This window comes from Nerophis ophidion, linkage group LG22 (assembly GCF_033978795.1).
Source record: "Nerophis ophidion isolate RoL-2023_Sa linkage group LG22, RoL_Noph_v1.0, whole genome shotgun sequence".
Taxonomy (NCBI): Eukaryota; Metazoa; Chordata; class Actinopteri; order Syngnathiformes; family Syngnathidae; genus Nerophis; species Nerophis ophidion.
Window position 1 is genome coordinate 10,221,878 of NC_084632.1, and position 16,812 is coordinate 10,238,689.

General features: G+C 41.2%; 1 protein-coding gene across 4 annotated transcripts in view; it reads left to right on the forward strand.

The window, feature by feature from the left end:
- tpm4a (tropomyosin 4a) overlaps positions 1–16,812 on the forward strand; it is a 96,452-nt gene that overhangs the window by 27,497 nt on the left and 52,143 nt on the right. For 2 of the 4 annotated variants that reach the window (XM_061883239.1, XM_061883238.1), the window contains exon 1: positions 1,164–1,581. The exons of the other annotated variants lie outside the window; for them this stretch is intronic. In XM_061883239.1, coding sequence (XP_061739223.1) covers positions 1,450–1,581 — 132 coding nt within the window. In that variant the 5' untranslated portion in view covers positions 1,164–1,449. Of the gene's footprint in view, positions 1–1,163; positions 1,582–16,812 lie in introns of those variants that run through there. 4 annotated transcript variants of the gene reach the window in all.

Here is a 16,812-nt window from a genome sequence, read left to right on the forward strand (position 1 = left end):
CTATAAGACCACTCAGGAGTCATGTCCTAACATCTATAAGACCACTCAGGAGTCATGTCGCACACACACACACACACACACACACACACACACACACACACACACACACACACACACACACACACACACACACACACACACACACACACACATGCGAGTACTTATGACTACCATGAATTGATGAAGGTGGACCCCGACTTAAACAAGTTGAAAAACTTATTGGTGTGTTACCATCTAGTGGTCAATTGTACGGAATATAACCCTAACCCTAACCTAGTTTACCGGACAAATAAGGTAGAAAAATAAACATGAATCAATATTGATATAAATGGATGATAATAAGAAACAAAAAAATAATCATAATAATAATATTAAAATAAAATAAGTACAATAAAACACCATAAACAAGTATAACAATACTATTAAATATTGGAATTAATGAATTACAATAAAACAGTATAAATAATCATAATAATATTAAATATTGGAATAAAATAAATATAATAAAACACTATAAATAATCATACAAATAATATTAAATATTGAAATAAAATCATTCTAATAAAAAAAATATTAAAAATATTGGAATAAAATAATGTTAACATGATAAATTAGATGGGCAGCACGGTAGAAGAGGGGTTAGTGCATCTGCCTCACAATACGAAGGTCCTGGGTAGTCCTGGTTCTCTGTGGAGTTTGCATGTCTCCCCGTGACTGCGTGGGTTCTACTCCGGGTACTACGGCTTCCTCCCACCTGGGGATAGGCCCCTCCCACCTCCAAAGACATGCACCTGGGGATAGGCCCCTCCCACCTCCAAAGACATGCACCTGGGGATAGGCCCCTCCCACCTCCAAAGACATGCACCTGGGGATAGGTTGATTGGCAACACTAAAATTGGCCCTAGTGTGTGAATGTGAGTGTGAATGTTGTTTGTGTTGGCCCTGCGATGAGGTGGCGACTTGTCCAGGGTGTACTCCGCCTTCCGCCCGGTTGTAGCTAAGATAGGCACCAGCGCCCCCCGCGACCAAAAAAGGGAATAAGCGGTAGAAAATGGATGGATGTACGGAATATGTACTGTACTGTGTAATCTACTAATACAAGTTTCAATCAAAACACACACACACATACACACACACACAGCCATAGGCCCCGCCCTCTGTGACGTCATCGCCCCATCATGTCTGTCCCCCAGTCAGCTCGCTTTATCCTTTAGCTTCCACACCGACAAAGTGTTCCAATCCCAGGACTTTAAACTTACTTTTCTCAACCTTCCTCGGCACAAAGAAACATTTAAGGACCACCTGAACATTCGTACTTCCTGCTTCTATTTTTTTTTTTTTTTTTACAACGAGACTTCGGAGGGAGACTTTTTTTTTTCCCCCACCCACCTTTTTTGTATTTCTCGACCATTAAGTTTGAGTTGAAAAAGGAGCAGGCTCGTATTTAGAATGGCAGGTTTGAACTCTCTGGACGCCGTCAAGAGGAAGATTCAGAGTTTGCAGCAGCAGGCGGACGAGGCCGAGGTGCGCGCGCAGCTCCTGCAGCGAGAACTGGACAGCGAGCGAGAGCTCCGCGAGAAAGTGAGACAAATTACCTTCTTCTCACCTTTACGTCGCCGTCAATATGCTTTTTTTTTTTCAACTGTTCGGGGATGAGCGGGGTTCCGTTATTCGGCGATTTGAGGACGTGCCACATGCAAGGCGTTGGTCATTTTAGGGCAGGACGAAACAAAGTAGGGCTTTCTGGAGGTGATTGCGCATGCGTACAGCGAAGCCGGATCCTTTTTCAAAGTCCAACACTAACATTTTTCTTCATTTAGAAGCACATTTTAAACATGTAGCGCAGATTTATTGTGTAGTAATTGCGACATAAAGTCAAGGACTGAACGCATTACATGATGTTCCAATCGGGGTTTTAATGGAGCTGATTCAGATATCACATGTATCAACTGTATCAGATATCACAAGTATCAACATGTATCAATGACATAATGTTCCAATCAGAGTTTTAATGGCCTACTGAAATGAGATTTTCTTATTTAAACGGGGATAGCAGGTCCATTCTATGTGTCATACTTGATCATTTCGTGATATTGCCATATTTTTGCTGAAAGGATTTAGTTGAGAACTTTTGGTCGCTAATAAAAAAGCCTTGCCTGTACCGGAAGTAGCAGACGATGTGCGCGTGACGTCACTGGTTATAGAGCTCCTCACATCCTCACATTGTTTACAATCATAGCCACCAGCAGCGAGAGCGATTCGGACCGAGAAAGCGACGATTTCCCCATTAATTTGAGCGAGGATGAAAGATTCGTGGATGAGGAAAGTGAGAGTGAAGGAGTAGGAAAAAAAAAAAATAGACGGCAGAGCGATTCAGATGTTATTAGACACATTTACGAGGATCCATCCATCCATCCATTTTCTACCGCTTATTCCCTTTTGGGGTCGCGGGGGGCGCTGGCGCCTATCTCAGCTACAATCGGGCGGAAGGCGGGGTACGCCCTGGACAAGTAGCCACCTCATCGCAGGGCCAACACAGATAGACAGACAACATTCACACTCTAGGGCCAATTTAGTGTTGCCAATCAACCTATCCCCAGGTGCATGTCTTTGGAGGTGGGAGGAAGCCGGAGTACCCGGAGGGAACCCACGCATTCACGGGGAGAACATGCAAACTCCACACAGAAAGATCCCGAGCCTGGATTTGAACCCAGGACTGCAGGACCTTCGTATTGTGAGGCAGACGCACTAACCCCTCTGCCACCGTGAAGCCACATTTACGAGGATAATTCTGTAAAATCCCTTATCTGCTTATTGTGTTAGTAGTATTTTATTGAGATTATATAGTCGTACCTGTACAACCTGAAGGTTTCTTCAGCACAAGTCGACGGGTTTTGGCGATGCCCATCTCTGCCCTTCGCAAGGGACCCTCTTCGAAACACGATCTTTCGAAATGACCGCTGCATAATACACTGCACTTTGTGTGTGTGGTCCAATCCAACCGTGTTCGCTTGACCGCTCTGTTTTATAGTAAAGCTTCACCGTCATCTTTCGGGAATGTAAACAATAAAACACCGGCTGTGTTTGTGTTGCTGAAGACGCCCGCAATACACCGCTCCCCACCTACAGCTTTCTTCTTTGACGTCTCCATTATTCATTGAACAAATTGCAAAAGATTCAGCAACACAGATGTCCAGAATATTGTGGAATTATGCGATGAAAACAGACGACTTATAGCTTATACCACGACGTTTCAGCAGGATACTTCGGCGCGAAATTTAAAATTGCAATTAAGTAAACTAAAAAGGCCGTATTGGCATGTGTTGCAATGTTAATATTTCATCATTGATATATAAACTATCAGACTGCGTGGTCGGTAGTAGTGGGTTTCAGTAGGCCTTTAAAAAATGATTCCTAAAATTGATGAATGGATTGAGGATGATGAGATGTAAGAATCAGAAGTAAATGGATATTTTTCCGGCACTTGTACTCTTCTATTCATGGCTTCACGCCGAAGTGGCCAACACTTCTTCTTGGCGTCACTGGTCAGGGCAAGTTGGCTCCATCGTCCTGGCCGGCTAGCTTGCGAGATGAGTTATCACAGAGTTACTTTTCTTTTGGCCCCTCTTTACTGCGCACATGAATGTATTGTGGCGTGACGGCGTGGAAGGTGGAAGTGAGCGTGCCGTGCCGCCACCAGGGAATAATTATGGCGAGCCGCAGTTTATTCCTGGGCACAAAAGCGCCTTCATCGGAGAACGGGGGAGATCAATCTTGTTTCACATCTGAAGTAACATTTTCATGATTGTTGTTGACTCTTTGGTGCAGTTGAGTAGCCATAGATGACTTGTTATTTTTAACCTTAAAGCGCCATTTTCCCCGTCTACCATTAAAGGGGAACATTATCACCAGACCTATGTAAGCGTCAATATATACCTTGATGGTGCAGAAAAAAGACCATATGTTTTTTTAACCGATTTCCAAACTCTAAAAGGGTGAATTTGGCGATTGAAACGCCTTTCAATTGTTCGCTGTCGGAGCGATGACCTTTCACCCGTGACGTCACAACAGGAAGCAATCCGGCATTTTCTCAAACACATTACACACACCAAGTCAAATCAGCTCTGTTATTTTCCGTACCTTGGAGACATTATGCCTTGTCGGTGTGTTGTCGGAGGGTGTAACAACACGAACAGAGACGGATTCAATTTGACTTACGTGGAGTTTGCAAATCAGACATATCAATTGTCACGGCATGCTAATCGATGCTAACATGCTATCTAGGCTAGCTGCATGTACATATTGCATCATTATGCCTCATTTGTAGCTATATTTGCATCCAGCCTTTCCCTCCACCCACATTTAATGCCAAACAAACACATACCAATCGACGGATTCAAGTTGCACCAGTGGTCAAAAGATGCGAAAGTCCCTCTGCACACTTTACCGACGATAGCGATACTACGACAGGGATGTGTGGATATCCTGCGACACTCAAAGCAGATGCATTTCCAACGATAAAGTCAACGAAATCACAAAGGGGAGTTTTGTTGATGTTATTGACTTATGTGCTAGTCAGACATGTTTGGTCACGGCATGACTGCAAGCTAATCGATGCTCACATGCTATCCAGGCTACCTGTATGTACATATTGCTTCATTATGCTTCATTTGTAGCTATATTTGCATCCAGCCTTTCCCTCCACCCACATTTAATGCCAAACAAACACATACCAATCGACGGATTCAAGTTGCACCAGTGGTCAAAAGATGCGAAAGTACCTCGTTTTGTTATGCACACTTTACCGACGATAGCGATGCCACGACAGAGATGGCACAGAGATGTGTGGATATCCTGCGACACTCAAAGCAGATGCATTTCCAACGATAAAGTCAACGAAATCACAAAGGGGAGTTTTGTTGATGTTATTGACTTATGTGCTAGTCAGACATGTTTGGTCACGGCATGACTGCAAGCTAATCGATGCTCACATGCTATTTAGGCTAGCTGCATGTACATATTGCATCATTATGCCTCATTTGTAGCTATATTTGCATCCAGCCTTTCCCTCCACCCACATTTAATGCCAAACAAACACATACCAATTGACGGATTCAAGTTGCACCAGTGGTCAAAAGATGCGAAAGTACCTTGTTTGTTATGCACACTTTACCGACGATAGCGATGCCACGACAGAGATGGCACAGAGATGTGTGGATATCCTGCGACACTCAAAGCAGATGCATTTCCAACAATAAAGTAAAAGAAATCACAAAGGGGAGTTTTGTTGATGTTATTGACTTATGTGCTAGTCAGACATGTTTGGTCACGGCATGACTGCAAGCTAATCGATGCTCACATGCTATTTAGGCTAGCTGCATGTACATATTGCATCATTATGCCTCATTTGTAGCTATATTTGCATCCAGCCTTTCCCTCCACCCACATTTAATGCCAAACAAACACATACCAATTGACGGATTCAAGTTGCACCAGTGGTCAAAAGATGCGAAAGTACCTCGTTTGTTATGCACACTTTACCGACGATAGCGATGCCACGATAGAGATGGCACAGAGATGTGTGGATATCCTGCGACACTCAAAGCAGATGCATTTCCAACGATAAAGTCAACGAAATCACAAAGGGGAGTTTTGTTGATGTTATTGACTTATGTGCTGATCAGACATGTTTGGTCACGGCATGACTGCAAGCTAATCGATGCTAATGTGCTATTTAGGCTAGCTGCATGTACATTTTGCATCATTATGCCTCATTTGTAGCTATATTTGCATCCAGCCTTTCCCTCCACCCACATTTAATGCCAAACAAACATATACCAATCGACGGATTCAAGTGGCACCAGTGGTCAAAAGATGCGAAAGTACCTCGTTTGTTATGCACACTTTACCGACGATAGCGATGCCACGACAGAGATGGCACAGAGATGTGTGGATATCCTGCGACACTCAAAGCAGATGCATTTCCAACGATAAAGTCAACAAATTCACAAAGGGGAGTTTTGTTGATGTTATTGACTTATGTGCTAGTCAGACATGTTTGGTCACGGCATGACTGCAAGCTAATCGATGCTCACATGCTATTTAGGCTAGCTGCATGTACATATTGCATCATTATGCTTCATTTGTAGCTATATTTGCATCCAGCCTTTCCCTCCACCCACATTTAATGCCAAACAAACACATACCAATCGACGGATTCAAGTTGCACCAGTGGTCAAAAGATGGGAAAGTACCTCGTTTGTTATGCACACTTTACCGACGATAGCGATGCCACGACAGAGATGGCACAGAGATGTGTGGATATCCTGCGACACTCAAAGCAGATGCATTTCCAACGATAAAGTCAACGAAATCACAAAGGGGAGTTTTGTTGATGTTTTTGACTTATGTGCTCATCAGACATGTTTGGTCACGGCATGACTGCAAGCTAATCGATGCTCACATGCTATTTAGGCTAGCTGTATGTACATATCGCATCAGTATGCCTCATTTGTAGCTATATTTGCATCCAGCCTTTCCCTCCACCCACATTTAATGCCAAACAAACACATACCAATCGACGGATTCAAGTTGCACCAGTGATCAAAAGATGCAATCGTTGGTTAGAAGGCGATCGCTGAATTCGTCCTCGTTGCCGCTGTCTGTCGTGATACGGCACAATAGCTTCAGTTTCTTCTTCAATTTCGTTTTCGCTACCTGCCTCCACACTCCAACCATCCGTTGCAATACATGCGTAATCTGTTGAATCGCTTAAGCCGCTGAAATCCGAGACTGAATCCGAGCTAATGTCGCTATATCTTTCTGTGCTACCCGCCATGTTTGTTTGTATTGGCATCACGCTGTGACGTCACAGGATAATGGACGGGTGGATATAGCGATGGTGAAAATCAGGCACTTTGAAGCTGTTTTTCGGGATATCGCGTGATGGGTAAAATTTTTAAAAAAACTTCAAAAAATAAAATAAGCCACTGGGAACTGATTTTTTGGGGTTTTAACCCTTCTGAAATTGTGATAATGTTCCCCTTTAAGCACGCTAGTTTACGCCCAGGATGTCGTCTGCCAAAATCTGCTCTCCACTTCCTGTGACATGAATGCATGTGCTGCGGCTTCACCGCCATTTATTTCAAGCGCTTTAAACTCTCGCTCTCTGATGGAGACAGCATTTTTTTATACTGCGCAAATTCATCATCCTCTAACACTTGGCAGCTCCGTTACCCATAATGCACCCTGGGGCCTGAGATGTGGTTGTCAGATTTAGACGGCGGTGGCTTCTCCAGGCCAGCTGATGGTTCTGATTAAGTGGAGTGAGATCACTGCGCTGCACTTTGGCATAGCCAAACCAATTTTCTGCAGAATTGGTACTTTTATTTGAAAGTGGGGCCCTGTTTACATGTTAAGACACAAATCTTACCTTCTAATTTGTCAAGGAATTTTTAAAGGGGAACTGTGTCTATCATTCACAGTCCTTATGTCTGACAATAAAACCTGGGGTTTTCCTTTCGTATGCATTCTAACTCCTAAATATGGGCTAGCAAAAGTCAGCTAACAACGGAGCAATAAGAGTCGCTCTATTCCACCTGTAAAGCCCTCCAAAAATATCCAAAACCTTCATTAATGTTTTACATACAGGGCGTAAGTTTATATGTAATGTAGTAACAGGCACATTCATAATAACACGTAATACTTACGTATTTTGCTCATCATAAGCAGACGCCAGCGTATTAAATACAGAGACACATCACAATGTTCTTTTTCCCTTCAACAACAACACTACTAATCATTTTAGACTTCACAAGAGACAACAAAGTATGATCCAGAACCTTAATTTTGGATATAAGGAGGATGAGCTACATGTTTTAGACGCTGAGTGCTAAACAGACCCAGCTTTAGTCAAACACTAAGCATCATGTAGCAGTATTGCTAAGCGCTCAACAAGAGATACAAACTATAAACAAAATAAAACAATCACTTACCGTACAATGTCTGCTCTCACTGGGATGCCGACTGATGAGATGTTTACATAAAAAAAGAGTGCTACAAATGAGCCTTTTTTTTGTGTCAAAAGTTGTCTAACTTCTCGATTTATGTCCGCAACATTCTACTCATACTTGCCAACCCTCCCGGATTTTCCGGGAGACTCCCGAAATTCAGCGCCTCTCCCGAAAACCTCCCGGAAGAAATTTTTCTCCCGAAATTCAGTGCAGCTGGAGGCCACGCCCCCTCCAGCTCCATGCGGACCTGAGTGGGGACAGCCTGTTTTCACGTCCGCTTTCCCACTATATAAACAGCTTGCCTGCCCAATCACGTTACATCTACGGATTTTAATAAAAAACTGCACAGACAAGGAGACGAAGCAGAAGAACGAGGAAGTTACAGAGTGAAGTCACAGAGTGATTCTATGTTGTCTGTTGCCATCTCCTGGTGAATGTTGGCTATAGCGTTATGGGGTTGCTTTTTGACTGGCCAACGATTTACGTGGTGTTGCGCACCTGACGGCAACTGACTCTCGCCAGTATGCAAATGGCAGAACAAAGGTTACTCAAATAGTGAAAGGTAAATGTTGTTGTTGTTTTTTTAGTAACCAGCAAGCACAGTACAGTTAGTAGAACAACTGTGTTTTTATTACTGTGTATTTGATAGGTGCCGTCTGAAATTCAACTATTCATTTTATTTATATGTACAATAAAATAAATATATATAGCTAGAATTCACTGAAAGTCAAGTATTTCATACATTTATATATATATATATATATATATATATATATATATATATATATATATATATGAAATACTCGAGTTGGTGAATTGTAGATGTAAATATACTCCTCCCTCTTAACCACGCCCCCTGCCCCAACCACGCCCCTGACCACGCCCCCAACCAAAAAACACTTATATGGAACATCCCACAGGTGTGCAGGCTAATTGGGAACAGGTGGGTGCCATGATTGGGTATAAAAACAGCTTCCCAAAAAATGCTCAGTCTTTCACAAGGAAGGATGGGGCGAGGTACACCCCTTTGTCCACAACTGCGTGAGCAAATAGTCAAACAGTTTAAGAACAACGTTTCTCAAAGTGCAATTACAAGAAATATAGGTATTTCAACATCTACGGTCCATAATATCGTCAAAAGGTTCAGAGAATCTGGAGAAATCCCTCCACGTAAGCGACATGGCCGGAAACCAACATTGAATGACCGTGACCTTCTATCCCTCAGACAGCACTGTATCAAAAACCGACATCAATCTCTAAAGGATATCACTTCAGAAAACCACTGTCACTAAATACAGCTGGTCGCTACATCTGTAAGTGCAAGTTAAACCTCGGCTATGCAAAGCGAAAGCCATTTATCAACAACATCCAGAAACTTTGCCTGCTTTTCTGGGCCCGAGATCATCTAAGATGGACTGATGCCAAGTGGAAAAGTGTTCTGTGGTCTGACGAGTCCACATTTCAAATTGTTTTTGGAAATATTCGACATCGGGTCATCCGGACCAAAGGGGAAGCGAACCATCCAGACTGTTATCGACTAAAAGTTCAAAAGCCAGCATCTGTGATGGTATGGGGGTGCATTAGTGCCCAAGGCATGGGTAACTTACACATCTGTGAAGGCACCATTAATGCTGAAAGGTACACCAAGGTTTTGGAACAACATATGCTGCCATCTAGGCGCTGTCTTTTACATGGACGCCCCTGCTTATTTCAGCAAGACAATGCCAAGCTACATTCAGCACATGTTACAACAGCGTGGCTTCGTAGTTAAAGAGTACGGGTACTTTCCTGGCCCGCCTGCAGTCCAGACCTGTCTCCCATCGAAAATGTGTGGCGCATAATGAAGCGCAAAATACGACAGCGGAGACCCCGGACTGTTGAACGACTGAAGCTCTACATAAAACAAGAATGGGAAAGAATTCCACTTTCAAAGCTTCAACAATTAGTTTCCTCAGTTCCAAAATGTTTATTGAGTGTCGTTAAAAGAAAATGTGATGTAACACAGTGGTGAACATACCCTTTCCCAACTACTTTGACTTGGGTTGCAGCCATGAAATTCTAAGTTAATTATTATTTGCAAAAAAAAAAAGTTTCTGAGTGTGTACATCAAATATGTTGTCTTTGTAGTGCGTTCAACTGAATATGGGTTGAAAAGGATTTGCAAATCATTGCATTCCGTTTATATTTACATCTAACACAATTTCCCAACTCATATGGAAACGGGGTTTGTACCTTTTGTTTACCTTCAAATTTACCTTTACCTCCTTATATTTACTTTATTTGCCTCTTATTTGTCTTTTATTTAGCTTCCATTCACCTTCTTTTACCTGTTTTTACCTTTTCATTTACCCTTTTCACCCTTTATTTACCTTATTTTACATTGTATGTACCTTATGTTACCTTTTATTTTACTTTTACCCACTTTTATGCTGTCCGGATTTTAAAAATTTGTATTCTCAAAAGAACGTAAGATAAATTACGTTTTTTTTCTAATGGATTCATCTGTTGCAGCCCTATCCACAACACACTGGGGGCGGGACCAATGTCATTTCCAGCTCATGTGCCGACTGAGCAAGTAGTAACCAGCATCTTATTGCTGTGTCAGTCCACCAGTTGGCCCCTACGCCGGACTTTGGACACCCCTGATCTGTACTCCTTCCTGTTTGACTTTTGGATTGTGATGTACTTTGTTCTCACTGCCAGTTATTGTTTTATTGTCTGGCTGCCATGCAGGTGTTAACTGGTCACCACATCAATAACGTTACCTTGACAGCCTTTTATATACCCCCTTGGACTGCAGTCATACCTGAAAATGGAGGCCTATAATTATTTAGTCTTGAATTCAACACTGAGTGTCAAATGGTAGAAACATATAAACTACAAACCCCGTTTCCATATGAGTTGGGAAATTGTGTTAGATGTAAATATAAACGGAACACAATGATTTGCAAATCCTTTTCAACCCATATTCAGTTGAATGCACTACAAATACAAGATATTTGATGTTCAAACTCATAAACTTTATTTTTTTTTGCAAATAATAACTTAGAATTTCATGGCTGCAACACGTGCCAAAGTAGTTGGGGAAGGGCATGTTCACCACTGTGTTTCATCCCCTTTTCTTTTAACAACAGTCAATAAACCTTTGGGAACTGAGGAAACTAATTGTTGAAGCTTTGAAACTGGAATTCTTTCCCATTCTTGTTTTATGTAGAGCTTCAGTCGTTCAACAGTCCGGGGTCTCCGTTGTGGTATTTTAGGCTTCATGATGCGCCACACATTTTCAATGGGAGACAAGTCTGGACTACAGGCAAGCCAGTCTCATACCCGCACTCTTTTACTATAAAGCCACGCTGTTGTAACAAGTGACTTGGCATTGTCTTGCTGAAATAAGCAGGGGCGTCCATGATAACGTTGCTTGGATGTACCTTTCAGCATTAATGGTGCCTTCACAGATGTGTAAATTACCCATGCCTTGGGCACTAATACACCCCCATACCATCACAGATGCTGGCTTTTCAACTTTGCACCTAGAACAGTCCTGATGGTTCTTTTCCTCTTTGGTCCGGAGGACACGACGTTCACCGTTTCCAAAAAACAATTAGAAATGTGGACTCGTCAGACCACAGACCACTTTTCCACTTTGCATCAGTCCATCTTAGATGAGCTCGGGCCCAGCGAAGCCGGCGGCGTTTCTGGGTGTCGTTGATAAATGGCTTTGGCTTTGCATAGTAGAGTTTTAACTTGCACTTACAGATGTAGCGACAAACTGTAGTTACTGACAGTGGTTTTCTGAAGTGTTCCCGAGCCCATGTGGTGATATCCTTTACACACTGATGTCGCTTTTTGATGCAGTACCGCCTGAGGGAACGAAGGTCTGTTGTATCATCGCTTACGTGCAGTGATTTCTCCAGATTCTCTGAACTTTTTGATGATTTTACGGACCGTAGATGGTAAAATCCCTAAATTCCTTGCAATAGCTCGTTGAGAAATGTTGTTCTAAAACTGTTCGACAATTTGCTTACAAAGTGGTGACCCTCACTCCATCCTTGTTTGTGAATTACTTAGCATTTCATGGAAGCTGCTTTTATACCCAATCATGGCACCCACCTGTTCCCAATTAGCCTGCACACCTGTGGGATGTTCCATATAAGTGTTTGATGAGCATTCCTCATGTTGTAGAAGGCGACAAAGCCAATGGCTTCATAGCACGCACTAATATTTAATATCTGGGTGACTGCCGGCAGTCATTTAAGAGAATAATAGCGTCTCCTATTGACTTTTTCGCTTTATGACACGGGTCTTGAATGGCAAAGGATACCGATCCCAGAACCATGTATATCAAATGTCTCCGGATGGTTCAACCGCCACCCGCCCGAATCTAATTAAAAACTATTTTTCCGTCATGTCAACCGCCCGACCCACGGTTTACCCGCGGACTCCGCGGATGAGACCGCAAACCGCGCATCTCTAATGCCTATACAGTACTGCCATCTGATAACTTGAAAGTGCAACTGCATTACATATGACACAGAAATGTAATAATTAGGGGTGGGCAAATTAATGCGTTAATTATGAGTTAACTCATCAATTTATTAACGCCGACAATTATTTTATCGCACATTTGCGTATGTTGTTTACATACTTTTATTTTGTTAACGCCTTTTCTTAAAAAGATGGCGTCGCCCGGATGGGCTTCTGCGTTGAGGGGCTCTTGGTAAAGATGGAACATTTGGCAAAAATACCGGACAATTCTGCAAATTTCATGGCTGGCTTACAGCGTGGTCACCCCGGGATCACTTACGACTGCCAGACAATTCTGGATGTGGATAGATCGGGCCGTTTTGGACTGAATGACGCGTGCTTGCTAGACCGGCTAGCTAGCATGGGAATACTTTGCCGGCTACATCCAGCGGCCTGTGAAGCAGTATATGTGTTGTCTGTTTATTTATGAATAATGCAGACGAGGAGTGTTGGCTGAGTTCTTAACGTTTGCTTTCAGAGCGTGCATATCACAACATACAAGATGCCGTCATGGCGACATACAACCTATACCGGGCTACCGCGCATGCTCGTCACTCCTGTTGCATGCTGGGTAGGGTAGTTCTTTTTTTCCCTGGCTCATAACATCACAATATAGTACCATGTATATGCGTTCAGTTTATCAAAGCACCAAGCAAACAATCGGAAAATTCCCATCATATCAATTCCTAGATATGGTCATAATTATTTTAAGTGCACTACGCAGAATAAACACAACATTATTAATATTGCTACTACGGATAATTTGACCAAAAAATCCCTAAAACTGCCCACTACCTATAATATAGGCTTTTCAAACATAAGATCCCTGATAAAAAAAATGTTTCTGCTCTTACCTCAGAAATTGCCTGTTCAGATGTTATGATTGTGGCTCAGAGATTTGTATGTAGATTATATTTATTTTCCATAACAAACAGGATAACTTAAATACCCTGGCAGTGGCAATAAGCTTAAATGTTTGTATTTACATTTTTTGAGTTGATTTTCATAAAATATGCTATTTAACTGCTACTGTTTAACAAGGACTGATTTAAATTGTGTTTGCACAACAAATGTTTTGGCGCTTTTGTTCATGTGAGAGAATATTCCAATAAAGGTGCATTACACACTACTTTTGAATTCATTATTGGGCCTTGCGTGTACAATGCAGTTAATCACGGTTAATCGGAGAAATTGTGCGATTAACTTCGATTAAAATTTTTAATCGTTGCCCAGCCCTAGTAATAATGGAACAAGATATTTGCATTTAAGAATGAAATGTAATCATCAAATAATTTTACGCACACAAAAGTACCAATAATTGGCACTTTTGTGTGTATTATCGGTAGTATCGACGTCTGTATCGGTCAACGCTACTATACATTGAAACTTTAGCATTTACCTTCTTGTGTTGTTGTTTTGGTCGTTGTGTGAGTCTCGCATGCTTAGCCATTCCTTTTTCTCTAGTCCTCCAGTGATATTGGAAGAAACATAGTTTATTTGCCAAAACCGTGGTGACAATTAGTATCTGAGAAGCGGCTTCTCACTGTGGATAAACAACGCGTTGAGCCGGTGTTGTGGCAAGACACGCACACTCCCGGAACTCCTGCATGTGTGTAACGAGGCATACCGAAATATAATTGTATCTCCCTGAGCGTTCATCCATTTTAAAGGAATCTTTCTCAGGAGTTCAATCTTTAGCATGTCAAGACTGCGAAACAGCTCATCAGCCAATTGCCAATCAGTTAAAAAAGGCAAATACCGACCCCCAAGCTGATCCCATGATAAGAATAATAATAATTCCTATGGTAATGCTTGTATGGTTTGAATGTTGAAATGTTATGAGTGTTGACGAACTGAAATCCCAGTGTACTGGAGTTATGGTTTGAAGGTGGAAATAGTTTAAAAGTAAACAATATGTTTTGAAAGGTGAAGACCAGAAGTTGTACTGCAATGTAAATCATACTTGCCAACCCTCCCGGATTTTCCGGGAGACTCACGAAATTCAGCGCCTCTCCCGAAAACCTCCCGGGACAAATTTTCTCCCGAAAATCTCCCGAAATTCAGGCAAAGCTGGAGGCCACGCCTCCTCCAGCTCAATGCGTACCTGAGTGATGTGTACAAAGAGCGTGTCTGCCCAATGACGTTATAACTGTGGAATGATCGAGGGCGAGTTCTTGGTTTCTTATGTGGGTTTATTGTTAGGCAGTTTCATTATCGTCCTCCCAGCGGGGTAAAACAACACACAACAACACCAGTCCGAATTCGTCTACCTAAAGCAGTTCGTCTGCCAAACAGCAGTGTTGTGACACTCTTAAACAGGACAATACTGCCATCTAGTGTACATGCATATGGTTAGAAATGGAATATTCAACCCTCAACTCAACAATGAGTAGATGAGTGTTATGTGTGTGTAAATATGTAAATAAATCAACACTGAAATTCAAGTATTTCTTTTATTTATATATATATATATATATACATATATATATATATATATATATATAGCTAGATTTAACTGGAAATCAAGTATTTCTTATATATATATATATGTGTGTATATGTATATGAAATACTTGACTTGGTGAATCTATGAATCTAACGGTAAACATACTCCTCACCTCTTAACCACGCCCCCAACCACTAAGACCCCACACCCCACCTCCTGAAATCGGAGTTCTGAAGGTTGGCAAGTATGCTTGAAATGATAAATGTTCGTATCATTAGAAGACTTAGCATACTTTCAAGAGGGTACAAAGTAACATAATCCATTAATATTAGCTCTAAATGTTTGAACCTAGCTCAAATGCTAATATACAAAGTGAGCATGCCAACAGGGGAACAGCTAGCATACTTCTAAGATGGCTGCAAGTAACAAAATCCATATTTATTTGGTTACAAAGTACAAATTCTGCTGAAATGCTAGCATAAAATGTTCACATTACATTAGCATTGTAACAGGGGAACAGCTAGCATACTTCTAAGATGGCGGCAAGTAACAAAGTCCAAATTTATTTGGTACCAAAGTACAAAGTCAGCTAAAATGCTAGCATAAAAGGTTAGCATTACATCAGCATTATAACAGGGGAAACAGCTAGCATACTTCTAAGACGGCGGCAAGTATCAAAATCCATACTTATTTGATTAAAAAGCACACAGTTAGCTAAAATGCAAGCACAGAAGGTTAACATGCTTACATTAGCATGGTAGCTTTTAAGATGGCACCAAGTCACAAAATCCATGATTATTAGGCTGAAACATTAAAAATAGCTAAAATTGTTACATAAAATGTTAGCAGAGGTGGGTAGAGTAACCAGAAATTGTACTCAAGTAAGAGTACTGTTACTTTAGAGATGTATTACTCAAGTAAAAGTAAGGAGTAGTCATCCAAATATTTACTTGAGTAAAAGTAAAAAGTATGTTGTGAAAAAACTACTCGAGTACTGACTAACTAATGAGTAACCTGTTCGTTTAATTAGAACGGCAACAAGTAATGCACAAAAACATAAAAATACCAATGAACAAATTCAGAGCCAGGAATATCTAAAACAACTAAAACAATAATATATATTTAATAATATATTTTTGGTTTTATACTGTACTGAAAAAAATTAGAAAATGAATTTTACTTTTGCAACCTCATTATACTATTGGCTAGGTTTTATATTCATAAATGTAAGTTTCTCAATACCCGACTTGTTTTTTGTGCCTTTAAAAAAGATTTAGAACTCTACATTAAAACACTCTACCTCTAACAACCAAAAAGCCGTGAAAACGATGATACTGTGTTCCAAATTTAAATTATTTACTGATATATATATATATAAAAAAAAATATATATATTTTATATACATATGTATATATATATATATATATATATATATATATATATATATATATATATATAAAATATATATATTTTTTTGCATTTTATTTGAGTTACTTTGAATTTACAACCCTCTGGCGCTGTTTTGTACGTTTTTTATACTGTTTTGTACTGTTTTCGTACTTACTTTGATTATTATTTGTGTTTGTAAATGTTGAAATTTATAAACATCCATCCATCCATCCATCATCTTCCGCTTATCCGAGGTCGGGTCGCGGGGGCAGCAGCCTAAGCAGGGAAGCCCAGACTTCCCTATCTCCAGCCACTTCGTCTAGCTCTTCCCGGGGGATTCCGAGGCGTTCCCAGGCCAGCCGGGAGACATAGTCTTTCCAACGTGTCCTGGGTCTTCCCCGTGGCCTCCTACCAGCTGGACGTGCCCTAAACACCTCCCTAG